At 58.4% G+C, this 27958-nt stretch overlaps 1 protein-coding gene across 1 annotated transcript in view; it reads right to left on the bottom strand.

The window, feature by feature from the left end:
• The window catches only part of klc1b (kinesin light chain 1b), a 135586-nt gene that overhangs the window by 14132 nt on the left and 93496 nt on the right, over positions 1-27958 (bottom strand). The window contains 2 exon segments of the mRNA XM_085998133.1: positions 427-551; positions 24847-25008. Coding sequence (XP_085854259.1) covers positions 427-551; positions 24847-25008 — 287 coding nt within the window.

Here is a 27958-nt window from a genome sequence, read left to right as displayed (position 1 = left end):
ATTTCCCCCAGCAAGGGGGGGAATCCCCCCTATTTATCCCAACGAGGGGGGGAATCCCCCCCATTTATCCCGAGGGGGGGAATCCCCCCCATTTATCCCAGCGAGGGGGGGGGAATTCCCCCCAGTTTATCCCAGCGAGGGGGGGGATCCCCCCATTCATCCCAGCAGGGGGGGGAATCCCCCCCCATTTATCCCAGCGAGGGGGGAAATCCCCTCCCATTTATCCCAGCGAGGGGGGGGGAAATACCCCCCCCATTTATCCCAGCGAGGGGGGGAAATCCCCCCCATTTATCCCAGCGGGGGGGGGGGGAAATCCCCCCTATTTATCCCAGCAAGGGGGGGGAATCCCCCCCATTTGCCCCAGCGAGGGGGGAATCCCCCCCATTTGCCCCAGCGAGGGGGGAATCCCCTCCCCCGAGGCTGTACCTGGTATTTTTGGGCTCCGGCGGTCCGTTTCCTTGCAGTTTCTTGACCAGCATCTCGCTGCTGCGCTTCAGAACTTCGCGGATTTTGCCAAAGGAGCCACTCCGTCGCAGAGCCCCGCTACCATCCTGGGGGGAGGGTGGAGAAAGAGTCAAACGCAGCACCACCGAAGCTCCATCACCCCCTGCCCCCCAACCCAGGTCCACCTCACAGAGAAACTGCAGCTCTCTGGGAAACATGCGAACCAGGCTGTGACGGGCACCTAACGATGCCTCCACCAGCGCCACTCCCGGGTTTTAACTGATTCCCTGAATGTGGGCGTCACTGGCTAGGCTGGCATTTATTGCCCATCGAATCATAGCACGGTACAGTACAGAGGGAGGCCATTCAGCCCATCGTGCCTGTGCCGGCTCTTTGGTAGAGCCAGTTAGTCCCACTCCCCCCTGCTCTTTCCCCAGAGCCCAGTAAATTTTCCCCTTCAAGTATTTCTCCAATTCCCTTTTGAAAGTTACTATTGAATCTGCTCCCACCGCCCTTTCAGGCAGCGCTTTCCAGATCACAACAACTCGCTGCGTAAAAAATAGTTTCCTCATCTCCCCTCTGGTTCTTTTACCGATTTTCTTCACTCTGTGTCCTCTGGTTACCGACCCTCCTGCCACTGGAAACACTTTCTCCTTAGTTACTCCATCAAACCCATTCATGATTTTGAACGCCTCTATCAAATCTCCTCTTAACCTTCTGTGCTCTAAGGAGAACAACCCCAGCTTCTCCAGTCTATCCACATAACTGAAGTCTCTCATCCCTGGAACCATTCTTGTAAATCTTTTCTGCACCCTCTCCAAGGCCAGTATATCCTTCCTAAGGTGTGGTGCCCAGAACTGCTCCCAGTGCTCCAGGTGTGGTCTAACCAGGGTTTTGTACAGCTGCAGCATAACTTCTACCCCCTTATACTCTAGTCCTCGAGATGTAAAGGCCAGCATTCCGTTAGCCTTTCTGATTATTTTCTGTACCTGTTCATGACATTTTAATGATCTGTGTACCTGGACCCCCAAGTCTCTTTGGCCATCCACTGTTTTTAGCCTTTCACCATTTAGAAAGTACCCTGTTCGATCCTTTTTAGGCCCAAAGTGGATGACCTCACATTTGCTTATATTGAGTTCCATTTGCCACAGTTTTGCCCATTCACTTAATCTGTCGATATCCCTGTGTAATTTTATGCTTTATCTACACTGCCTACAATGCCGTCTATCTTTGTGTCATCGGCAAATTTGGATATGTGGCTTTCTATGGCATCATCTAAATTGTTAATAAATACTGTGAATAGTTGAGGCCCCGACACAGATCCCTGCAGGACACCACTAGTCACCTCCTGCCAATTTGAGTACCTGCCCATTATCCCTACTGCCCGTCTCCTGCCACTCAGCCAATTTCCTAACCAGGCCAATAATTTGCCCTCAATTCCGTGGGCTTCTACCTTAGTTAACAGTCTCTTATGTGGGACTTTATCAAATGCTTTCTGGAAATCCATATAAATAACATCCATAGACATTCCCCTGTCCACTACTTTAGTCACCTCTTCAATTTCCCAACAACAGATGTTAGACTAACTGGTCTATAATTCCCTGGTTTCCCTCTCTCACCATTCTAACAAAGTGGCGTGACCTGTGCAATTTCCAATCTAAAGGAACGGTTCCTGAATCTAGAGAACTTTGGAAGATTATAGTTCGGGCATCTGCAATGTGCTCACCTCCTTCCTTTAAAACCCTGGGACGGAAACCATCTGGCCCTGGGGATTTGTCACTCTTTAGTGCCATTATTTTCTTCGATGTGGAGATGCCGGAGTTGGACTGGGGTGGACAAATGTGAGAAGTCACACACCAGGTTATAGTCCAACAGCTTTATTTGAAATCACAAGCTTTTGGAGCGCTGCTCCTTCGGCAGGTGAAGTGAAGAGATGCATAAAGACACAGCTTATATAGTCAGAGAACACTGCCAGATGATTACAGGTAATCTTTCTAACTGCCCTTTATCACACCTCGGCAGAGAGATAATCACAGCAATCAAAGGTGTGAATGGTGTCCAAACAGGTCAGTCAGGAAAACATTACATCAAAGAGCAATGAGGTGAGGTCACAAGGGGTCAAATGTTGCAGGGCCTGTATGAAAAACAAAAAAAAAAAATTTTTTTTTACTGGAAATCACAGCAGGTCCAGCTGCATCTGTGTAGAGTCGTCGTTGGCTTGTTCTCTCTACACAGATGCGGCTGGACCTGCTGTGATTTCCAGCAAAAACATTTTTTTTTTATATATATTGTTTTTTGTTTTTCATACAGACCCCAGCATCTGCAACATTTGACCCCTTGTGACCCCACCTCATTGCTCTTTGATGTAATGTTTTCCTGACTGGCCTGTTTGGACACCATTCACACCTTTGATTGCTGTGATTATCTCTCTGCCGAGGTGTGATAAAGGGCAGTTAGAAAGATTACCTGTAATCATCTGGCAGTGTTCTCTGACTATATATGCTGTGCCTATATGCATCTCTTCACTTCACCTGACGAAGGAGCAGCGCTCCGAAAGCTTGTGATTTCAAATAAAGCTGTTGGACTATAACCTGGTGTTGTGTGACTTCTCACATTATTTTCTTCATTACTGTTATTTTACCTACGTTAATTTTGGCAAAAAACATAGGAGCAGGAGTAGGCCATTCGGCCCCTCGAGTCTGCTCCGCCATTCAATGCGATCATGGCTGATCATCCAAATTATAGAAACATAGACAGGGACACGCAAGTTCCTGTCCCTGATTTAGTTTCCTTGGGATTTCCGGCATGCTATCCTCTTCTACTGTAAATACAGTAATTATCCAACATATCTGCCATTTCCCCCATTGTCATGGACAATATCACCACTTTGTTTTTATGGGGCCCACATTGCTCCTGTCCACCCTCTTTTTCCTAATATAATTGTAAAAATGTGTTGATTTTGAAATCCCTTGCAAGTTTCTTTTCATACTCCCTTTCTGTAGCTCTTACTATCTGTTTTGTCACCTTTTGTTCTTTGTATCTTTCCCATTTGCCGGGATCTGTGCTATTTTTGCATATTTGTATGCTTTTTCCTTTAGTTTTATGCTGTCCCTTGCCTCTTTAGTCACCCATGCCTGTTTGTTTTGTCAAGTAGAGCTCTTGCCCCTCAGGGGTATAAACTGGTTCTGTATCACCTTCAATTCTTTTTTGAACACCTCCCACTGATCTTCTGTCGTTTTACCCATTAACAGATTTGCCCAGTTTACTGTGGACAGACTTGGCCTCATCCTGTTGAAGTCGGCCTCATCCTAAATCTAGAATCTTAGTAGTTGTTTCGTGTTTCTCCCTTTCAAATGCTACGTTGAACTTGATCATGTTATGATCGCTATTGGATAAATGTTCACGCACCATTAGGCTGTTAACTAAATCTGGCTCATTGCTCATGACTAAATCTAATATGACTTGCCCCCTTGTTGCCTCTAGGACATATTGTTGTAGAAAACTATCCCGGACACACTCAAGAAATTCACTACCTTTCTGACAGGTGCTAGTCTGCTTTTCCCAATCTATATGAAAGTTAAAATCCCCCATTAAAAACACTCTGCCTTTACTACATGCTTGTCTAATCTCTACATTTATACAATCTAGCACTTCAGAGCTGCTATAGGAGGCCTATACACAACACCCACTAGTCTTAGATCCTTTCCTATTTCTTGATTCAACCTATAAAGTCTCCACTGGCTGCTTACCTCTCTTTAAATCCTCTCTTCTCATTGAAGTGATTTGATCCCTAATCACTAAGGCTACTCCTCCCCCCTCTGCTATTTTCCCTATCTTTCCTGTAGTCTGAGAAACAACTGTTCACCACTACTCTCTGCTTTCTGTCCCTTTGCCAATATTGTATCCATGCTGCCACTGTCCTTAAATCCTGTGGGAGCGGTCGAGGGTCATTGGGGTTGAAGGTCAGAAAGTGGGTGGGGTCAGGGGACAGTACGTTCTGGTTCGGGATGGGGGAGGGCTCTGGTTTGGGGTGGCTCTGGTTTGGGGTTCGGGACAGTGGGGGGGCGGTGCTGCGAGGCAACGCTTTGGGGTTTGGGGGCTGTAGGTCTGTCACTGGCTGGTATTTACTGCTCGGTTGTACAGCAACCAACTCCATCACCATCAGTGCCTGTTTCTAATCCTCCTCCCATTCTGGCAACACTGCCTCAGGCCCATAGGCCCTGAAGTCTCTCCTATAAGAACAGAAGAATTAGGAGCAGGAGTCGGCCATTCGGCCCCTCGAGCCTGCTCCGACATTCAATAAGATCATGGCTGATCTTTGACCTCAACTCCACTTTCCCGCCCGATCTCCATATTCCTCGATTCCCCTCGAGTCCAAAAATCTATCGATCTCAGCCTTGAATATACTCAGACTCAGCATTCACAGCCCTCTGGGGTAGAGAATTCCAAAGGTTCACCACCCTCTGAGTGAAGAAATTCCTCCTCATCTCAGTCTTAAATGGCCGACCCCTTATCCTGAGACTGTGCCCCCTGGTTCTAGACGCCCCGGCCACCGACCCCATCAATCCCCCTCAGAATCTTGTATGTTTCAATGTCCTGGATGCCAGCCTCAGGGCCTCGCTCCTGTCCCGGGGCCTGGGCCATGTGCGGGAAACAGCGAATGGAGCAATAAATAGGAGAAGAGACAGAGCTCGCCAGCCGCGGTACCATTTATTTCAGATCTAGGTTATTACAGCAAGTGAAAAAGTAAACACACACACCACATACATGTCGGAAAAAGGTCAGAGAGGAAAAAATCATTCCCACAGCCACAGGCAGAGAGGGAGAAACGGAGAGGCGGAGAGAGAGAGGGGGGGGAGAGAGAGAGGGGGGGGAGAGAGAGAGGGGGGAGAGGAGGGGGAGAGAGAGAGGGGGGAGAGAGAGAGGGGGAGAGAGAGAGGGGGGAGAGAGAGAGAGACGGAGAGAGAGAGAGAGAGAGAGACGGAGAGAGAGAGAGAGAGACGGAGAGAGAGAGAGACGGAGAGAGAGAGAGACGGAGAGAGAGAGAGAGAGACGGAGAGAGAGAGAGATGGAGAGAGAGAGAGACGGAGAGAGAGACGGAGAGAGAGAGAGACGGAGAGAGAGAGAGACGGAGAGAGAGAGAGACGGAGAGAGAGAGAGAGACGGAGAGAGAGAGAGAGACGGAGAGAGAGAGAGAGACGGAGAGAGAGAGAGAGACGGAGAGAGAGAGACGGAGAGAGAGAGAGAGACGGAGAGAGAGAGAGAGACAGAGAGAGAGAGAGAGACGGAGAGAGAGAGAGAGACGGAGAGAGAGAGAGAGACGGAGAGAGAGAGAGAGACGGAGAGAGAGAGAGAGACGGAGAGAGAGAGAGAGACGGAGAGAGAGAGAGAGACGGAGAGAGAGAGAGACGGAGAGAGAGAGACGGAGAGAGAGAGAGACGGAGAGAGAGAGAGAGACGGAGAGAGAGAGAGACGGAGAGAGAGAGACGGGAGAGAGAGACGGAGAGAGAGAGAGACGGAGAGAGAGAGAGAGACGGAGAGAGAGAGAGAGGCCACCATTTACCAGTGTTGTTCTGGTCACTGCCCGTGGAGCAGGGAGGGGAAACAGGAGGGACTGCACCTTTAATACTGTTCACATCAGCCTCGCCATTCCCGGTGTAACTGGACACACGCCCAGCAGTCAGAAAATCCGTGCTGAGCCACCGTCGGGTCAAGCGCATTGGCTGAGGTCAAACGAAGGAGGGGCTGGGGGTGAGGCTCCCCATAGCCCACAGGCTGGGAGCTGGGGGAGGGAGTCCTGTTAGCTGGGGGGTGCAGGTGCTAGGGGGTCCTGTTAGCTGGGAGGGTGCAGGGGCTAGGGGGTCCTGTTAGCTGGGAGCTGCAGGGGCTAGGGGGTCCTGTTAGCTGGGAGCTGCAGGGGCTAGGGGGTCCTGTTAGCTGGGAGCGTGCAGGGGCTAGGGGGTCCTGTTAGCTGGGAGCGTGCAGGGGCTAGGGGGTCCTGTTAGCCAGGAGAGTGGGGGGGGGGGGGGGGATGGTAGCCCCTGTGGAGAGGGTGGGATCTTTCTCTGCTGTGCACACTTATCTACCCACAATAAAAACAAACTTACACCTTTGTAACTCTTACTGGAGAGAAAATGTAAATCTAAACCACGAGGCAAGGCAGCAATCACGAGAAGCATTGATATATTCGCAGCTGTCTTCAGAAATCTGCGGCTTCACCCCCTGGCTTTCCCCCCTCCTCCCGCTCACCCCATACCCCCCTCGCCACCATCTCTCCTCCTCTTATCCCCCTCTGCTGCCTCCCTCAGCGGGGGGAGTCAGCTCCGCACGCCCTGCTTGTTTGGACAGCCACTCTTCATGCGGGTCACGAGATCACCTGCTGGATTGCTGGCTATTGGCCCATGAGGGTTGCTGGACGGGAATATACATTGTGGTTATACAGCAGAGGCTGGCTCTCTTTATTCTGGTGTTAGGGAGAAAGCAATACACAGTCTAGAGACTAGTCTAGGGGCAGGGCAAGTCACTTTCCCAGAATTAGGTCAGTGTTGGTCTTTCACAAGTTAGATTGTATCAGGATTCACACTGAGAAGAGTTTGTCTGGGTGGGGTCAGAAGTAAACGACTCAACAACCAGCCCGAGACCAATGTTCAGACCATTGTCTACCTGACTGCTATGAGGGATCGGTTTGATCTTCAGCAGAAACCTGTCGTTAGAAAGAGCCGTGGGCATTTCCTCAAAATCTCAGTCCCTCTTTATGCCCTGCTTATTCCAGGAGAACACCTCGAGAGAGGAGGGTCCGGGGCTCTCGGAAAGTGGTGTTGTGTCGAGCAACTCAAGTAATTTACCGCTAGTTACTTGCTGTGCATTTCTGCTTCTGTGTAATTACATGTGTAGATAAATTGGCCTGTTAGTGTCACGTTCAGGTTAAAACTATGTAACATGAACCACTCTCTGAAAAGTGTGATTATTAATTCCGCAGTACCTGTCTCACTCACAGCTGAGAAACATTTCTGCTCACAAGAACTGTCAACACAAGAACTTGCATTTCTCTAGTGCCTTTCACAACCGCTTGTCCCAAAGCGCTTTACAGCCAAACAGGTCCTTTGTTTTGAAGTGTAGTCACTGTGTAATGGAGGAAATATGGCAGCCAATTTACGCACAGCAAGGTCCCATCAACAGTACTGTGATAATGACCAGATAATCTGTTTTTAGTGATGTTGGTTTAAGGATAAATCTTGGCCAGGGCACCAGGGAGACTCCCCTGCTCTTCTTCCAATAGTGCCATGGGATCTTTTACATCCACCCGAGAGGACAGACGGCACCTCTGACAGCGCAGCACTCGCTCCGTGTCAGCCTAGATTTTTATGCTCAAATCTCTGGAGTGGGACTTGAACCCACAACCTTCTGATTCAGAGGCGAAACATAGAAGATAGAAGCAGGAGTCGGCCATTCGGCCCCTCGAGCCTGCTCCGCCATTCAATGTGATCATGGCTGATCATCCAATTTCAGTACCCGGTCCCTGCCTTCTCCCCATACCCCTGGATCCCTTTAGCCTTAAGAAATATATCAAACTCCTTCTTGAATATATTTAATCAATTGGCTTCTACTGCCTTCTGTGGTGGAGAATTCCACAGGTTCACCACTCTCTGGGTGAAGAAATTCCTCCTCATTTCTGTCCTAAATGGCTTACCCCTTATCCTTAGACTGTGACCCCTGGTTCTGGACTCCCCGACCATCGGTAACATCCTTCCTGCATCTAGTCCGTCCAGTCCTGTCAGAATTTTATAAGTTTCAATGAGATCCCCTCTCATTCTTCTAAACTCCAGCGAGTATAAGCCCAATCGACCCAATCTCTCCTCATACGTCATTCCTGCCATCCCAGGTATCAGCCTGGTGAATCTTCGCTGAACTCCTTCCATGGCAAGAACATCCTTCCTCGGATAAGTGCGCGAGAGTGCTACCAACTGAACAACGGCTGACATCTGACCATAGCTAAGAGTACTCGATCTCAGAAAGGAGGAGAGTTCGATTGACCTTTCTAACAGTCCTGCCGGACCCAGTTGGAAGTGTTTACACTGAGGCGGAGGGAATAAAAGCAACATCAATTGGCAGGGAGGGGATTAACCAGGATCAGCCCCACAGGCAGAGGACCAGGCCATGGAGCCTGTGCAACATAACGGCGTCTAGTCCAACCCAAGGGGACAGTCGACGGTGTTCGAATTGTGAGGAGACCATGATTGGTGGGTGAAGAGATGTACTGAGACCAGGACTTCACCATCACCCCATCCCCCAACTCCCTTTGTCCCACAATTGGCGGCTGTGCCTTCAGTTGTCTGGGCCCCAAGCTCTGGATTTCCCTCTCTAAACCGCTCCACCTCCCTTTAAGACGCGCCTTAAAACCGACCTCTTTGACCAAGCTTTTGGTCATCTGTCCTAATATCTCCTCATGTGGCTCGGTGTCTGGTAACGTTCCTGTGCAGCGCCTTGGGACGTTTTACTATGTTAAAGGTGCTATATAAATGCAAGTTGTTGTTGTTGTTGATGAAGTGCTCACTCTCTCTCTGCTGGTAAATCCATTAACAGTGTGGACTGCAAAGTAATGAGTAACACCTTTGACTGTAGAGGTAGAAATGTAAAATATTCCAGAAAGCTCAGGATTTGAGTGAACAGATCATTAAAATCTGTCTGGAGACAGCCACCTTTACACGGAAGCCAAGTGCCCGAGGGAGCTCTCCCAATGCCCTTGCTGCCTGTATTCATTAATTAAAGAGCAGCAGCAACTGTCTCATGTCTGAGATGTTGGCGGACACCAGCTTGCAGAGGGTCGGAAGGAGTCCTTTACAGAGAAGGTGTCCACAGCACAGAGCAATGGAACTGCTGCACAGTTAGGACTTTTGAAACAGTTTAAGTATCAATTGAAATCAAATAAGGAAGAACTTCTGTTTATTTGCTAACATTTTCCCGCTGGGTACTTGCTGAGCATTTCTGCTTCTGTGTAATTATCTTATTTGCACGTAAATTAGACTAGTAGTTTTAGCCTGAATGTGACAGCCTGATACTGTGATACTGACCACACGCAAGAGGATGGGATGACATACCAGCTGGCTTGCCCGTGCTGGGGTGCACACCACTGGGCAAACCTTTAAGTGTTAGTCCTGTTACGCACAGCCTCACTCACATCATGGCCGAGGTTGGAACTCCTGAGGTACAGTGACAGGGGTTGAGAGAGTTAGGGGATGGCTTGAAAATCAACAGGGATCACAGCTGAACCCCGCAGTAGGGGTCACTGGGTGGTGACAGGGAGCAGGAACATTGGCCGATTCTTAACCCCCACCCTCCTCCCTAACAGAGTGGTGCTGAGGCCAACTGTTGTCTCCCGACAGAGGGGAGCTGACTCAGCACAGAGCAGGGCCAATGAGCCTCAGTACTGGCAGAGGGTGTACTGGGGAGCCCGTCCAGCTCTGGGACAGCACCATGACCCATCTCTGGAGTTTGCACTGGGGCGAGGGTTGGGGAGGGGCTACAATCGGCTCAACACCGGGTCTGAGGGCCCCATTCCAGGCTCCATCCTCAGAATACCAGGCACCAGGACTGCTGACTTCAGACAGACTGGCCAGTAACCCCCCTGCCTGCACCATCAGACCAGGCCCTTCTCCCCCCACCGTCTCGCCCCCGGGGCTCCCCGTCCCCCTCGCCAACAACCCAGCCCCCAGCCAAGGCAGCTTTAAAGCCCAGATGGCTTCCAGGCTCAATGAGGGTAGGAGGGAGGATGACAGACCGAGGGATCGTGAGCGCCCAGGCTAACCTCAAACCCCTGTCCCGGCAGGGAGTTACAGAGGGGAACCAGGAGATTTGGGGGGGGAAGGGGTGGGGAGGCGAAGGTCACTGGCTTTAGTTCAATAGATAGACCTTGCAGCAAGTGCTGACCCGCTCCGCGATGGTTCAGCTGCGAACTTGGTCAAGGTGTCTGGTACAACCGGTCTCAGCGCCTCCGCGTTGGAGACGCAGCAAAGACGCGATCACGCGCGCTCGGTGAAGCCCTCCACAGGCAAGAGTCGCCTGACACTCTCCACCGCCCAGGCGTGAGGAACAGCCCTCGGGGGAACCAGGAGTCACTGGCCTCACCACAGGAGGGGCAAGAGGAGGAAGGAGGAGCAACGGAGGGTCAGAGCAGAGCGGGCACGGTTTTAAACCGAGCGTCACCAGTGGCATCATACCGTGAGCTATGGTGATGCCAACATTGGGCACGCGGGGCAGGTTGCTGCGGGCATGGGAGAGGGAGACGGGGAGCCCTGGGGTGGACGGGGAGCCCCGGGGAGGAACAGGGAGTCCCGGGCGGGGGGGGGGGGGGAGAGACGGGGAGCCGCGTGGTCCAGAGCAGCTCCCGGTAACAGCAGGCACAATGTTCAATAAATAGATCACTCCCGTCATTATTTATCGGCAAAAAGCCACACAAGCACACGAAAAACAACTCAGAAATGTCACTGACAGCAAGTAGCTTGGGAGACGTTACTGAGAGGAGGACATCTGAGGGCACAAGGAATCTCGTTATAGAATTCATTATAAAACCCGCCGTACCCTTACACAGTCCCATCAAACACTCCCCGGGCAGGTGCAGCACAGGTTAGATACAGAGTAAAGCTCTCTCTACACTGTCCCATCAAACACTCCCAGGGCAGGTACAGCACGGGTTAGATACAGAGTAAAGCTCCCTCTACACTGTCCCATCAAACACTCCCAGGGCAGGTACAGCACGGGTTAGATACAGAGTAAAGCTCCCGCTACACTGTCCCATCAAACACTCCCAGGCAGGTACAGCACGGGTTAGATACAGAGTAAAGCTCCCTCTGCACTGTCCCATCAAACACTCCCAGGGCAGGTACAGCACGGGTTAGATACAGAGTAAAGCTCCCGCTACACTGTCCCATCAAACACTCCCAGGCAGGTACAGCACGGGTTAGATACAGAGTAAAGCTCCCTCTACACTGTCCCATCAAACACTCCCAGGGCAGGTACAGCACGGGTTAGATACAGAGTAAAGCACCCTCTGCGCTGTCACATCAAACACTCCCCGGGCAGGTACAGCAGAGGTTAGATAGAGAGTAAAGCTCCCTCTACACTTTCCCATCTCCTTCTCACTCCTCATACTCTTTTATATCCCACCTACAACAAGCATTTATTTTGCATGTTCAACTTTAAATGTCCCAAGGAGCTACATCCGTATAATGATAGAATAATTGCAGAGCCGAAGAAGGCGCTATTAGGAGGGGCGACTAGAAGCTTGGTCAAGGAGATGGATATTTTAAAAAAGAGGGTCAAAGGAGGAGAGGTTTAGGGAGGGAATTCCAGAGATTAGTGCCTTGGCAGCTGAATGCACAGCCGCCAATGCTGGGGCGAAGTGATTGGGGGATGGATAAGCAGACAGAGTTGGAGGAAGAGAGAATTTTTGAAGGGTTGCAGCGCTGGAGGAGAATACAGAGGTGGGGATGTTTTGACCCAGCGACGATGAAGGATCGGCGATATAGTTCCAAGTCAGGATGGTGTGTGACTTGGAGGGGAACTTGGAGGTGGTGGTGTTCCCATGCGCCTGCTTACCTTGTCCTTCTAGGTGGAAGAGGTCGCGGGTTTGGGAGGTGCTGCCGAAGAACAGTCATGGTTCTGATACTAAACTGATAACCCAGGAGGTCACGATCTCAGTAAATGTGGGTCTGGCACCAGATAAAAAATGACCGTGAAATCTGCCCCGTGACCCCCCACCCCCCCAAGGTCTGGTTGACTTGGTGTCTTCTGCGGCAGCAAAGCTGTCAGCTGGGTAAAGAACACGGCCTTGCCTGTGTAACCCGCAGCTCGAGAACGAGCTCACACAGAGACAGAGACACACACAGACAGACACACACACACAGACACACTTGTTAAAGGGGCGGGACACACTCGCGCGCTGAACTCTACACTCCGATGTCCCACAGGCTCCGTCTGACCGGCTCCAGTAACAATCAGACCCAAAATTTCTCTCTTCACAAATGCATTTTACACAAGCGGAAACTTTCCATCGGACCGTGCGGAGCAAAGAGGCGGAATCACCGAACCGAACCGAAGCAAGCTGAACCAGGCCAGACCCCATCAGAACAAACTCGGGTCAGACCGGACCAGCAACGTGACAGGCAGTCCATTCCCCAGAAAGTACAAAGGACAGTCTCTTGCAGAAACCAGGTTTGTGATGAAGCAATCGAGGGTTTGTCAAGTATTCAGCGGAGAGAAGCAGAGAGTCCGTGGGTGATTTTATTTAAGTAGTGGAGAGGTTCTTGTTGCAGAGAGGCAGGAATGGTAGAGAAGGGGTCGCTGGAGGGGGACAGCCAGGGGTACCACACACACATCCTCACTCTGGTTACAGGATGGTCGCTGGCCGCACTAAGCCTGATAGACAGAAACAAAAAGAGCAAAAGGGGGAGAAAACACGTGAATAAAACCGACAAAAGCTCAGAAAAAACACTCTGCCCCAAAGGGGTGGAATGCAAGGGGGGGGGGGGAGGAGAGAAAGCGAGAGAGCACGAGAGGGGGCGGGGAAGAGAATGAGTGAGGGGGGTGGGGGGGGAACAATGTAATATCACGAGTGTGCAGCCTAGTACCCGAAGCAGGAGAGGTCAATGTCAGGGATACAAGTGACAGGGCAGGGGTGAACTTAATACACTACTGACACACACACACAGGCCACACGCGCAAAAAAAAACACACACACACACACACACACACACACACACACACACACACACACACACACACACACACACACACACACAGGCCACACGCAAACACACACAAACAGATAAACATGCACGAGCACATTCACACAATGGGCCTGGCCACACACACACACACCCCATACCCAGCCTCGTGTGCAGAACAGCAACAGCTAGGGACGCCTACCACCAGCACCAAAACCCACCACTAAACTCCACTGCAGCCAACAGGCCAGGTGAACGGTCAGAGTCCGACTCACCCAGTCCCCCATCGGAGACAGGAGCCCTTTATCCCCTCTGTCTGGGATACTCTCACAATGTGGAAAGTGCTCAGCAACAACAGGGATTCCAAAGATCAATTTATTGTCAATTACATTTATCATTTCCAAACCAATTTAGAGAGAGAGGGAGCGAGCGAGACCGAGCGCGCGCCAGAGAGAGGGAGCGAGCGAGACCGAGAGAGAGAGGGAGCGAGCGAGATCGAGCGCGCGCGAGCGAGAGAGGGAGCGAGCGACACCGAGCGCGCGCGAGAGGGGGGGGGAGGAAGCGACACCGAGCGCGCGCGTGAGAGAGGGGGAGGGAGCGAGCGAGACCGAGCGCGCGCGAAAGAGGGAGCGAGCAAGAGGGAGCGAGCCAGACCGAGTGCGCACGCGCGAGAGAGAGGGAGCGAGCGAGGCCGAGCGCACGCCAGAGAGAGCGAGCGAGACCGAGCGCGCGCGCGAGAGAGAGAGAGGGAACGAGCGAGGCCGAGCGCGCGCGAGAGGGGGAGCGAGACCGAGCATGCGAGACCGAGCGCGCGAGAGGGAGCGAGTGAGACCGAGCGCGCGCGCGAGAGAGGGGGAGCGAGCGACACTGAGCGCGCGCGCGAGAGAGAGGGAGTGAGCGACACCGAGCACGCGCGGGAGAGAGGGGGAGGGAGGGAGGGAGCGAGCGAGCGAGACCGAGCGGGCACGAGCGAGAGGGAGGGAGCGAGCGAGACCGAGCGCGCCCGCGAGAGAAAGCGAGCAAGACCGAGCACGCGAAAGAGAGCGCGAGGGAGTGAGCGAGGCCGAGCGCGCGCGAGAGAGGGAGCGAGACCGAGCACGCAAAAGAGAGTGCGACGGAGCGAGCGAGACCGAGCACGCGCGTGAGAGAGCGAGCGAGACCGAGGGAGCGAGCGAGACCGAGGGAGCGAGCGAGACCGAGGGAGCGAGCGAGACCGAGGGAGCGAGCGAGACCGAGAGGGAGCGAGAGGGCCCGAGAGGGAGAGAGGGAGCGAGAGGGAGAGAGGGAGCGAGAGAGCGAGCGAGCCCAAGAGAGAGGGGGAGCGAGCGAGACCGGGAGAGGGGGAGCGAGCGAGCCCGGGAGAGGGGGAGCGAGCGAGCCCGGGAGAGGGGGAGCAAGCGAGACCGGGAGAGAGCGAGCGAGCGAGCCCAGGAGACCAAGAGCCCGGGAGAGAGGGAGCGAGCAAGACCGGGAGAGAGGGAGCGAGCGAGACCGAGAGAGAGAGAGAGAGGGAGCGAGCGAGACCGAGAGAGAGGGAGCGAGCGAGACCGAGAGAGAGGGAGCGAGCGAAACAGAGCACGCGAGACCGAGCGCGCGCGAGACCGAGAGAGAGGGAGCGAGGGAGCCCGCGAGCGAGGGAGCGCGAGAGAGAGAGGGAGCGAGCGAGCCCGAGAGAGAGAGGGAGCGAGCGAGACCGAGAGAGAGAGGGAGCGAGCGAGACCGAGAGAGAGAGGGAGCGAGCGAGACCGAGAGAGAGAGGGAGCGAGCGAGACCGAGAGAGGGAGCGAGCGAGACCGAGAGAGAGAGGGAGCGAGCGAGACCGAGAGAGAGAGGGAGCGAGCGAGACCGAGAGAGAGTGAGGGAGCGAGCGAGACCGAGAGAGAGAGGGAGCGAGCGAGACCGAGAGAGAGAGGGAGCGAGCGAGACCGAGAGAGAGAGGGAGCGAGCGAGACCGAGAGAGAGAGGGAGCGAGCGAGACCGAGAGAGAGAGGGAGCGAGCGAGACCGAGAGAGAGAGGGAGCGAGCGAGACCGAGAGAGAGAGGGAGCGAGCGAGACCGAGAGAGAGAGGGAGCGAGCGAGACCGAGAGAGAGAGGGAGCGAGCGAGACCGAGAGAGAGAGGGAGCGAGCGAGACCGAGAGAGAGAGGGAGCGAGCGAGACCGAGAGAGAGAGGGAGCGAGCGAGACCGAGAGAGAGGGAGCGAGCGAGAGCGAGAGAGCGAGCGAGACCGAGAGAGCGAGCGAGCGAGACCGAGAGAGCGAGCGAGCGAGACCGAGCGAGCGAGCGAGACCGAGAGAGCGAGCGAGACCGAGAGAGCGAGCGAGCGAGACCGAGAGCGCGATCGAGCGAGACCGAGAGAGCGAGAGAGACCGAGCCCGAGAGAGAGAGGGAGCGAGCGAGACCGCGAGAGAGAGGGAGCGAGCGAGACCGAGCGCACACGCGAGAGAGAGGGAGCGAGCGACACCGAGCGCGCGCGTGAGAGGGGGGGAGGGAGCGAGCGAGACCGAGCGTGCGCGAAAGAGGGAGCGAGCGAGAGGGAGCGAGCCAGACCGAGTGCGCACGCGCGAGAGAGAGGGAGCGAGCGAGACCGAGCGCGCCCGCGAGAGAGAGAGCGAGCGAGACCGAGCGCGCGCGCGAGAGAGAGAGGGAACGAGCGAGGCCGAGCGCGCGCGAGAGAGGGAGCGAGACCGAGCATGCGAAAGAGGGGGAGCGAGCGAGACCAAGCGCGCGAGAGGGAGCGAGTGAGACCGAGCGCACGCGCGAGAGAGGGGGAGCGAGCGACACTGAGCACGCGCGGGAGAGAGGGGGAGGGAGGGAGCGAGACCGAGCGCGCGTGAAAGAGGGAGCAAACGAGCGAGACCGAGCGGGCACGAGCGAGAGGGAGGGAGCGAGCGAGACCGAGCACGCGAAAGAGAGCGCGAGGGAGTGAGCGAGGCCGAGCGCGCGCGAGAGAGGGAGCGAGACCGAGCACGCGAAAGAGAGCGCGACGGAGCGAGCGAGACCGAGCACGCGCGTGAGAGAGAGCGAGCGAGACCGAGGGAGCGAGCGAGACCGAGAGGGAGAGAGGGAGCGAGCGAGCCCAAGAGAGAGGGGGAGCGAGCGAGCGAGCCCGGGAGAGGGGGAGCGAGCGAGCGAGCCCGGGAGAGGGGGAGCGAGCGAGCGAGCCCGGGAGAGGGGGAGCGAGCGAGCGAGCCCGGGAGAGGGGGAGCGAGCGAGCGAGCCCGGGAGAGGGGGAGCGAGCGAGCGAGCCCGGGAGAGGGGGAGCGAGCGAGACCGGGAGAGGGGGAGCGAGCGAGACCGGGAGCGAGCGAGACCGGGAGAGAGCGAGCCCGGGAGAGAGCGAGCCCGGGAGAGAGCGAGCGAGCGAGCCCAGGAGACCGAGAGCCCGGGAGAGAGGGAGCGAGCAAGACCGGGAGAGAGGGAGCGAGCAAGACCGAGAGAGAGAGAGAGAGAGAGAGAGAGAGAGAGAGAGGGAGCGAGCGAAACAGAGCGCGCGAGCGCGAGACCGAGCGCGCGCGAGACCGAGAGAGAGGGAGCGAGGGAGCGAGCGAGCCCGGGAGCGAGGGAGCCCGGGAGCGAGCGAGACCGGGAGCGAGCGAGACCGAGAGAGAGAGGGAGCGAGCGAGACCGAGAGAGAGAGGGAGCGAGCGAGACCGAGAGAGGGAGCGAGCGAGACCGAGAGAGGGAGCGAGCGAGACCGAGAGAGAGAGGGAGCGAGCGAGACCGAGAGAGAGAGGGAGCGAGCGAGACCGAGAGGGAGCGAGCGAGACCGAGAGAGAGGGAGCGAGCGAGACCGAGAGAGAGAGGGAGCGAGCGAGACCGAGAGAGAGAGGGAGCGAGCGAGACCGAGAGAGAGAGGGAGCGAGCGAGACCGAGAGAGAGAGGGAGCGAGCGAGACCGAGAGAGAGAGGGAGCGAGCGAGACCGAGAGAGAGAGGGAGCGAGCGAGACCGAGAGAGAGAGGGAGCGAGCGAGACCGAGAGAGAGAGAGAGCGAGCGAGACCGAGAGAGAGAGAGAGCGAGCGAGACCGAGAGAGAGAGGGAGCGAGCGAGACCGAGAGAGGGAGCGAGCGAGCGAGACCGAGAGAGAGAGGGAGCGAGCGAGACCGAGAGAGAGAGGGAGCGAGCGAGACCGAGAGAGGGAGCGAGCGAGACCGAGAGAGAGAGGGAGCGAGCGAGACCGAGAGAGAGACGGAGCGAGCGAGACCGAGAGAGGAAGCGAGCGAGACCGAGAGAGAGGGAGCGAGCGAGCGAGCGAGACCGAGGGAGCGAGACCGAGAGAGCGAGCGAGCGAGACCGAGAGAGCGAGCGAGCGAGACCGAGCGAGCGAGACCGAGAGAGCGAGCGAGCAAGACCGAGCGAGACCGAGAGAGCGAGCGAGACCGAGAGAGGCCGAGAGAGAGAGGGAGCGAGCGAGACCGAGAGAGCGAGCGAGACCGAGAGAGCGAGCGAGACCGAGAGAGCGAGCGAGACCGAGAGAGCGAGCGAGACCGAGAGAGCGAGCGAGACCGAGAGAGCGAGCGAGACCGAGAGAGCGAGCGAGACCGAGAGAGCGAGCGAGGGAGCGAGCGAGCCCGAGCACACACGCGAGAGAGAGGGAGCGAGCGACACCGAGCGCGCGCGAGAGGGGGGGAGGGAGCAAGCGAGACCGAGCGCGCGCGAAAGAGGGAGCGAGCGAGAGGGAGCGAGCCAGACCGAGTGCGCACGCCGCGATAGAGAGGGAGCGAGCGAGACCGAGAGAGAGAGGGAGCGAGCGAGACCGAGAGAGAGAGGGAGCGAGCGAGACCGAGAGAGAGAGGGAGCGAGCGAGACCGAGAGAGAGAGGGAGCGAGCGAGACCGAGAGAGAGAGGGAGCGAGCGAGACCGAGAGAGAGAGGGAGCGAGCGAGACCGAGAGAGAGAGGGAGCGAGCGAGACCGAGAGAGAGAGGGAGCGAGCGAGAGCGAGAGAGAGCGAGCGAGACCGAGAGAGCGAGCGAGCGAGACCGAGAGAGCGAGCGAGCGAGACCGAGAGAGCGAGCGAGCGAGACCGAGAGAGCGAGCGAGACCGAGAGAGCGAGCGAGCGAGACCGAGAGCGCGATCGAGCGAGACCGAGAGAGCGAGAGAGACCGAGCCCGAGAGAGAGAGGGAGCGAGCGAGACCGCGAGAGAGAGGGAGCGAGCGAGACCGAGCGCACACGCGAGAGAGAGGGAGCGAGCGACACCGAGCGCGCGCGTGAGAGGGGGGGAGGGAGCGAGCGAGACCGAGCGTGCGCGAAAGAGGGAGCGAGCGAGAGGGAGCGAGCCAGACCGAGTGCGCACGCGCGAGAAAGAGGGAGCGAGCGAGACCGAGCGCGCCCGCGAGAGAGAGAGCGAGCGAGACCGAGCGCTGCGCGCGAGAGAGAGAGGGAACGAGCGAGGCCGAGCGCGCGCGAGAGAGGGAGCGAGACCGAGCATGCGAAAGAGGGGGAGCGAGCGAGACCAAGCGCGCGAGAGGGAGCGAGTGAGACCGAGCGCACGCGCGAGAGAGGGGGAGCGAGCGACACTGAGCACGCGCGGGAGAGAGGGGGAGGGAGGGAGCGAGACCGAGCGCGCGTGAAAGAGGGAGCAAACGAGCGAGACCGAGCGGGCACGAGCGAGAGGGAGGGAGCGAGCGAGACCGAGCGCGCCCGCGAGAGAAAGCGAGCAAGACCGAGCACACGAAAGAGAGCGCGAGGGAGTGAGCGAGGCCGAGCGCGCGCGAGAGAGGGAGCGAGACCGAGCACGCGAAAGAGAGCGCGACGGAGCGAGCGAGACCGAGCACGCGCGTGAGAGAGAGCGAGCGAGACCGAGGGAGCGAGCGAGACCGAGAGGGAGAGAGGGAGCGAGCGAGCCCAAGAGAGAGGGGGAGCGAGCGAGCGAGCCCGGGAGAGGGGGAGCGAGCGAGCGAGCCCGGGAGAGGGGGAGCGAGCGAGCGAGCCCGGGAGAGGGGGAGCGAGCGAGCGAGCCCGGGAGAGGGGGAGCGAGCGAGAGAGCCCGGGAGAGGGGGAGCGAGCGAGCCCGGGAGAGGGGGAGCGAGCGAGACCGGGAGAGGGGGAGCGAGCGAGACCGGGAGCGAGCGAGACCGGGAGAGAGCGAGCCCGGGAGAGAGCGAGCCCGGGAGAGAGCGAGCGAGCGAGCCCAGGAGACCGAGAGCCCGGGAGAGAGGGAGCGAGCAAGACCGGGAGAGAGGGAGCGAGCAAGACCGAGAGAGAGAGAGAGAGAGAGAGAGAGGGAGCGAGCGAAACAGAGCGCGCGAGCGCGAGACCGAGCGCGCGCGAGACCGAGAGAGAGGGAGCGAGGGAGCGAGCGAGCCCGGGAGCGAGGGAGCCCGGGAGCGAGCGAGACCGAGAGAGAGAGGGAGCGAGCGAGACCGAGAGAGGGAGCGAGCGAGACCGAGAGAGGGAGCGAGCGAGACCGAGAGAGGGAGCGAGCGAGACCGAGAGAGAGAGGGAGCGAGCGAGACCGAGAGGGAGCGAGCGAGACCGAGAGAGAGGGAGCGAGCGAGACCGAGAGAGAGAGGGAGCGAGCGAGACCGAGAGAGAGAGGGAGCGAGCGAGACCGAGAGAGAGAGGGAGCGAGCGAGACCGAGAGAGAGAGGGAGCGAGCGAGACCGAGAGAGAGAGGGAGCGAGCGAGACCGAGAGAGAGAGGGAGCGAGCGAGACCGAGAGAGAGAGGGAGCGAGCGAGACCGAGAGAGAGAGAGAGCGAGCGAGACCGAGAGAGAGAGAGAGCGAGCGAGACCGAGAGAGAGAGGGAGCGAGCGAGACCGAGAGAGGGAGCGAGCGAGCGAGACCGAGAGAGAGAGGGAGCGAGCGAGACCGAGAGAGAGAGGGAGCGAGCGAGACCGAGAGAGGGAGCGAGCGAGACCGAGAGAGAGAGGGAGCGAGCGAGACCGAGAGAGAGACGGAGCGAGCGAGACCGAGAGAGGAAGCGAGCGAGACCGAGAGAGAGGGAGCGAGCGAGCGAGCGAGACCGAGGGAGCGAGACCGAGAGAGCGAGCGAGCGAGACCGAGAGAGCGAGCGAGCGAGACCGAGCGAGCGAGACCGAGAGAGCGAGCGAGCAAGACCGAGCGAGACCGAGAGAGCGAGCGAGACCGAGAGAGGCCGAGAGAGAGAGGGAGCGAGCGAGACCGAGAGAGCGAGCGAGACCGAGAGAGCGAGCGAGACCGAGAGAGCGAGCGAGACCGAGAGAGCGAGCGAGACCGAGAGAGCGAGCGAGAGAGGGAGCGAGCGAGCCCGAGCACACACGCGAGAGAGAGGGAGCGAGCGACACCGAGCGCGCGCGAGAGGGGGGGAGGGAGCAAGCGAGACCGAGCGCGCGCGAAAGAGGGAGCGAGCGAGAGGGAGCGAGCCAGACCGAGTGCGCACGCGCGATAGAGAGGGAGCGAGCGAGACCGAGAGAGAGAGGGAGCGAGCGAGACCGAGAGAGAGAGGGAGCGAGCGAGACCGAGAGAGAGAGGGAGCGAGCGAGACCGAGAGAGAGAGGGAGCGAGCGAGACCGAGAGAGAGAGGGAGCGAGCGAGACCGAGAGAGAGAGGGAGCGAGCGAGACCGAGAGAGAGAGGGAGCGAGCGAGAGCGAGAGAGCGAGCGAGACCGAGAGAGCGAGCGAGCGAGACCGAGAGAGCGAGCGAGCGAGACCGAGAGAGCGAGACCGAGAGAGCGAGCGAGCGAGACCGAGAGAGCGAGCGAGACCGAGAGAGCGAGCGAGCGAGACCGAGAGCGCGATCGAGCGAGACCGAGAGAGCGAGAGAGACCGAGCCCGAGAGAGAGAGGGAGCGAGCGAGACCGCGAGAGAGAGGGAGCGAGCGAGACCGAGCGCACACGCGAGAGAGAGGGAGCGAGCGACACCGAGCGCGCGCGTGAGAGGGGGGGAGGGAGCGAGCGAGACCGAGCGTGCGCGAAAGAGGGAGCGAGCGAGAGGGAGCGAGCCAGACCGAGTGCGCACGCGCGAGAAAGAGGGAGCGAGCGAGACCGAGCGCGCCCGCGAGAGAGAGAGCGAGCGAGACCGAGCGCGCGCGCGAGAGAGAGAGGGAACGAGCGAGGCCGAGGCGCGCGCGAGAGAGGGAGCGAGACCGAGCATGCGAAAGAGGGGGAGCGAGCAGAGACCAAGCGCGCGAGAGGGAGCGAGTGAGACCGAGCGCACGCGCGAGAGAGGGGGAGCGAGCGACACTGAGCACGCGCGGGAGAGAGGGGGAGGGAGGGAGCGAGACCGAGCGCGCGTGAAAGAGGGAGCAAACGAGCGAGACCGAGCGGCACGAGCGAGAGGGAGGGAGCGAGCGAGACCGAGCGCGCCCGCGAGAGAAAGCGAGCAAGACCGAGCACGCGAAAGAGAGCGCGAGGGAGTGAGCGAGGCCGAGCGCGCGCGAGAGAGGGAGCGAGACCGAGCACGCGAAAGAGAGCGCGACGGAGCGAGCGAGACCGAGCACGCGCGTGAGAGAGAGCGAGCGAGACCGAGGGAGCGAGCGAGACCGAGAGGGAGAGAGGGAGCGAGCGAGCCCAAGAGAGAGGGGGAGCGAGCGAGCGAGCCCGGGAGAGGGGGAGCGAGCGAGCGAGCCCGGGAGAGGGGGAGCGAGCGAGCGAGCCCGGGAGAGGGGGAGCGAGCGAGCGAGCCCGGGAGAGGGGGAGCGAGCGAGAGAGCCCGGGAGAGGGGGAGCGAGCGAGCCCGGGAGAGGGGGAGCGAGCGAGACCGGGAGAGGGGGAGCGAGCGAGACCGGGAGCGAGCGAGACCGGGAGAGAGCGAGCCCGGGAGAGAGCGAGCCCGGGAGAGAGCGAGCGAGCGAGCCCAGGAGACCGAGAGCCCGGGAGAGAGGGAGCGAGCAAGACCGGGAGAGAGGGAGCGAGCAAGACCGAGAGAGAGAGAGAGAGAGAGAGAGAGAGGGAGCGAGCGAAACAGAGCGCGCGAGCGCGAGACCGAGCGCGCGCGAGACCGAGAGAGAGGGAGCGAGGGAGCGAGCGAGCCCGGGAGCGAGGGAGCCCGGGAGCGAGCGAGACCGAGAGAGAGAGGGAGCGAGCGAGACCGAGAGAGGGAGCGAGCGAGACCGAGAGAGGGAGCGAGCGAGACCGAGAGAGGGAGCGAGCGAGACCGAGAGAGAGAGGGAGCGAGCGAGACCGAGAGAGAGAGGGAGCGAGCGAGACCGAGAGAGAGAGGGAGCGAGCGAGACCGAGAGAGAGAGGGAGCGAGCGAGACCGAGAGAGAGAGGGAGCGAGCGAGACCGAGAGAGAGAGGGAGCGAGCGAGACCGAGAGAGGGAGCGAGCGAGACCGAGAGAGAGAGGGAGCGAGCGAGACTGAGAGAGAGAGGGAGCGAGCGAGACCGAGAGAGACGGAGCGAGCGAGACCGAGAGAGACGGAGCGAGCGAGACCGAGAGAGGGAGCGAGCGAGACCGAGAGAGAGGGAGCGAGCGAGCGAGCGAGACCGAGGGAGCGAGACCGAGAGAGCGAGCGAGCGAGACCGAGAGAGCGAGCGAGCGAGACCGAGAGAGCGAGCGAGCGAGACCGAGAGAGCGAGCGAGCGAGACCGAGAGAGCGAGCGAGCAAGACCGAGCGAGACCGAGAGAGCGAGCGAGACCGAGAGAGGCCGAGAGAGAGAGGGAGCGAGCGAGACCGAGAGAGAGAGGGAGCGAGCGAGACCGAGAGAGCGAGCGAGACCGAGAGAGCGAGCGAGACCGAGAGAGCGAGCGAGACCGAGAGAGCGAGCGAGAGAGGGAGCGAGCGAGCCCGAGCACACACGCGAGAGAGAGGGAGCGAGCGACACCGAGCGCGCGCGAGAGGGGGGGAGGGAGCAAGCGAGACCGAGCGCGCGCGAAAGAGGGAGCGAGCGAGAGGGAGCGAGCCAGACCGAGTGCGCACGCGCGATAGAGAGGGAGCGAGCGAGACCGAGCGCGCCCGCGAGAGAGAGAGCGCGAGCGAGACCGAGCGCGCGAGAGAGAGAGCGAGCGAGACCGAGCGCGCGCTGCGCGCGAGAGAGAGGGAACGAGCGAGGCCGAGCGCGCGCTCGCGAGAGAGAGGGAGCGAGACCGAGCGCGCGAAAGAGAGAGGGGGAGCGAGCGAGACCGAGCGCGCGCGCGAGAGAGAGGGGGAGCGAGCGAGCGAGACGGAGCGAGCGAGCGAGACCGAGCGGGCACGAGCGAGAGAGAGGGGGAGCGAGCGAGGCCGAGAGAGGGGGAGCGAGCGAGGCCGAGAGAGGGGGAGCGAGCGAGGCCGAGAGAGGGGGAGCGAGCGAGGCCGAGAGAGGGGGAGCGAGCGAGGCCGAGAGAGGGGGAGCGAGCGAGGCCGAGAGAGGGGGAGCGAGCGAGGCCGAGAGAGGGGGAGCGAGCGAGGCCGAGAGAGGGGGAGCGAGCGAGGCCGAGAGAGGGGGAGCGAGCGAGGCCGAGAGAGGGGGAGCGAGCGAGGCCGAGAGAGGGGGAGCGAGCGAGGCCGAGAGAGGGGGAGCGAGCGAGGCCGAGAGAGGGGGAGCGAGCGAGGCCGAGAGAGGGGGAGCGAGCGAGGCCGAGAGAGGGGGAGCGAGCGAGGCCGAGAGAGGGGGAGCGAGCGAGGCCGAGAGAGGGGGAGCGAGCGAGGCCGAGAGAGGGGGAGCGAGCGAGGCCGAGAGAGGGGGAGCGAGCGAGGCCGAGAGAGGGGGAGCGAGCGAGGCCGAGAGAGGGGGAGCGAGCGAGGCCGAGAGAGGGGGAGCGAGCGAGGCCGAGAGAGGGGGAGCGAGCGAGGCCGAGAGAGGGGGAGCGAGCGAGGCCGAGAGAGGGGGAGCGAGCGAGGCCGAGAGAGGGGGAGCGAGCGAGGCCGAGAGAGGGGGAGCGAGCGAGGCCGAGAGAGGGGGAGCGAGCGAGGCCGAGAGAGGGGGAGCGAGCGAGGCCGAGAGAGGGGGAGCGAGCGAGGCCGAGAGAGGGGGAGCGAGCGAGGCCGAGAGAGGGGGAGCGAGCGAGGCCGAGAGAGGGGGAGCGAGCGAGGCCGAGAGAGGGGGAGCGAGCGAGACCGAGAGAGGGGGAGCGAGCGAGACCGAGAGAGGGGGAGCGAGCGAGACCGAGAGAGGGGGAGCGAGCGAGACCGAGAGAGGGAGCGAGCGAGAGAGGGAGTGAGCGAGACCGAGAGAGGGAGTGAGCGAGACCGAGAGAGGGAGTGAGCGAGACCGAGAGAGGGAGTGAGCGAGACCGAGAGAGAGGGAGCGAGCGAGACCGAGAGAGAGGGAGCGAGCGAGACCGAGAGAGAGGGAGCGAGCGAGACCGAGAGAGAGGGAGCGAGCGAGACCGAGAGAGAGGGAGCGAGCGAGACCGAGAGAGGGAGCGAGCGAGAGAGGGAGTGAGCGAGACCGAGAGAGGGAGTGAGCGAGACCAAGAGGGAGAGAGGGAGTGAGCGAGACCAAGAGGGAGAGAGGGAGTGAGCGAGACCGAGACACACATCGAGAGAGAGCGTGACACACACCGAGGGGGGGGTGTGGGAAATGTAGATCACGTCTGTGCATCAAATAACCTCCCACTGCCCCGGGTAGTGCTCGAACAGCACTCGGTTCCCCCCACCAGCTCTGATCCTCGCCTTGTGGTCCTATCACGGCGGTGGCCCACTATTTCACAAGGGGGCTATCCAAAACGTGTGCAATCCGACAGGCGTGACTGGGAAGCGCACGTGCCCATGACCGAGACACAGCAGTCAGCACCAACTGAGGTCATGTTTCTAATCGAACGAGACTCACCCCGGTCCACTCCACTGCCACGCTGCCCTCCTCGCCACCTTCCGAGCCACTCTCATACTTCACCGGGTTCCCAGCCAGGCTGTCCCGGCTTCTCCTCCGGTCTGTGCTATCACCGTCCTTCAGAATCTCCACCACTCTGGTCTGGTGAATAGGGTCCAGGCCCTGAGAGCGGGGAGAGAGAGAGAGAGAGAGAGAGAGAGAGAGAGAGAGAGTCAGAGTCTGGAATCAGCTCCACAAATGGCAGCAGCTGAAGTTTTGAATTGTCAGAAATAAAAGCTGGAGACTTACAGTGAGGAGCTGCAGATTGGCAGAGGAAGCGAGAGAGAGAGAGAGACACACAGCATCAACAGACTCATTGCCACGGTTACACACAGCAAGTAAAGACAGACAGACTTCACACACCTTCCACCTCCGCGGGACGTCCCAAAGCGCTTTACAGACAATGAAGAGATTCGTTTTGAAGTGTAATTCAGGACACGCAACAGCCAATTAGCGCACAGCAAGATCCCAGCTGTCACTGTGTAACACTGGGGTACAGTACTGGTGGGTACAGGTCTGTCACTGTATAACACTGGGTGGGGTACAGTACTGGTGGGTACAGGTCTGTCACTGTATAACACTGGGGTACAGTACTGGTGGGTACAGGTCTGTCACTGTGTAACACTGGGGTACAGTACTGGTGGGTACAGGTCTGTCACTGTATAACACTGGGGTACAGTACTGGTGGGTACAGGTCTGTCACTGTATAACACTGGGGTACAGTACTGGTGGGTACAGGTCTGTCACTGTATAACACTGGGGTACAGTACTGGTGGGTACAGGTCTGTCACTGTGTAACACTGGGGTACAGTACTGGTGGGGACAGGTCTGTCACTGTATAACACTGGGTGGGGTACAGTACTGGTGGGTACAGGTCTGTCTCTGTGTAACACTGGGGTACAGTACTGGTGGGTACAGGTCTGTCACTGTGTAACACGGGTACAGTACTGGTGGGTACAGGTCTGTCTCTGTATAACACTGGGGTACAGTACTGGTGGGTACAGGTCTGTCACTGTATAACACTGGGGTACAGTACTGGTGGGTACAGGTCTGTCACTGTATAACACTGGGGTACAGTACTGGTGGGTACAGTACTGGTGGGTACAGGTCTGTCGCTGTATAACACTGGGTGGGGTACAGTACTGGTGGGGACAGGTCTGTCACTGTATAACACTGGGGTACAGTACTGGTGGGTACAGGTCTGTCACTGTATAACACTGGGGTACAGTACTGGTGGGTACAGGTCTGTCGCTGTATAACACTGGGGTACAGTACTGGTGGGTGCAGGTCTGTCACTGTACAACACTGGGGTACAGTACTGGCGGGTACAAGTCTGTCACTGTATAACACTGGGGTACAGTACTGGTGGGTACAGTACTGGTGGGTACAGGTCTGTCGCTGTATAACACTGGGTGGGGTACAGTACTGGTGGGGACAGGTCTGTCACTGTATAACACTGGGTGGGGTACAGTACTGGTGGGGACAGGTCTGTCACTGTATAACACTGGGGTACAGTACTGGTGGGTACAGGTCTGTCACTATAACACTGGGGTACAGTACTGGTGGGTACAGGTCTGTCGCTGTATAACACTGGGGTACAGTACTGGTGGGTACAGGTCTGTCACTGTATAACACTGGGGTACAGTACTGGTGGCTACAGGTCTGTCACTGTGTAACACTGGGGTACAGTACTGGTGGGTACAGGTCTGTCGCTGTGTAACACTGGGGTACAGTACTGGTGGGTACAGGTCTGTCACTGTATAACACTGGGGTACAGTACTGGTGGGGACAGGTCTGTCACTGTATAACACTGGGGTACAGTACTGGTGGGTACAGGTCTGTCACTGTACGACACTGGGGTACAGGTCTGTCACTGTATAACACTGGGGTACAGTACTGGTGGGTACAGGTCTGTCACTGTATAACACTGGGGTACAGTACTGGTGGGTACAGGTCTGTCACTGTATAACACTGGGGTACAGTACTGGTGGGTACAGGTCTGTCACTGTGTAACACTGGGGTACAGTACTGGTGGGTACAGGTCTGCCACTGTGTAACACTGGGGTACAGTACTGGTGGGTACAGGTCTGTCACTGTATAACACTGGGGTACAGTACTGGTGGGTACAGGTCTGTCACTGTGTAACACTGGGGTACAGTACTGGTGGGTACAGGTCTGTCACTGTGTAACACTGGGGTACAGTACTGGTGGGTACAGGTCTGTCACTGTATAACACTGGGGTACAGTACTGGTGGGTACAGGTCTGTCACTGTATAACACTGGGGTACAGTACTGGTGGGTACAGGTCTGTCACTGTATAACACTGGGGTACAGTACAGGTGGGTACAGGTCTGTCACTGTATAACACTGGGGTACAGTACTGGTGGGTACAGGTCTGTCACTGTATAACACTGGCGTACAGTACTGGTGGGTACAGGTCTGTCACTGTGTAACACTGGGGTACAGTACTGGTGGGTACAGGTCTGTCACTGTATAACACTGGGGTACAGTACTGGTGGGTACAGGTCTGTCACTGTATAACACTGGGGTACAATACTGGTGGGTACAGGTCTGTCACTGTATAACACTGGCGTACAGTACTGGTGGGTACAGGTCTGTCACTGTATAACACTGGGGTACAGTACTGGTGGGTACAGGTCTGTCACTGTATAACACTGGGGTACAGTACTGGTGGGTACAGGTCTGTCACTGTATAACACTGGGGTACAGTACTGGTGGGTACAGGTCTGTCACTGTGTAACACTGGGGTACAGTACTGGTGGGTACAGGTCTGTCACTGTATAACACTGGGGTACAATACTGGTGGGTACAGGTCTGTCACTGTATAACACTGGCGTACAGTACTGGTGGGTACAGGTCTGTCACTGTATAACACTGGGGTACAGCACTGGTGGGTACAGGTCTGTCACTGTATAACACTGGGGTACAGCACTGGTGGGTACAGGTCTGTCACTGTATAACACTGGGGTACAGTACTGGTGGGTACAGGTCTGTCTCTGTATAACACTGGCGTACAGTACTGGTGGGTACAGGTCTGTCACTGTATAACACT

Source organism: Somniosus microcephalus, chromosome 9 (genome assembly GCF_052327205.1).
Source record: "Somniosus microcephalus isolate GS21.2 chromosome 9, FLI_Smic_1.0, whole genome shotgun sequence".
Classification (NCBI taxonomy): Eukaryota; Metazoa; Chordata; class Chondrichthyes; order Squaliformes; family Somniosidae; genus Somniosus; species Somniosus microcephalus.
The sequence above is the reverse complement of the archived record's forward strand: the minus strand, read 5'-3'. Positions and strand labels throughout refer to the sequence as shown.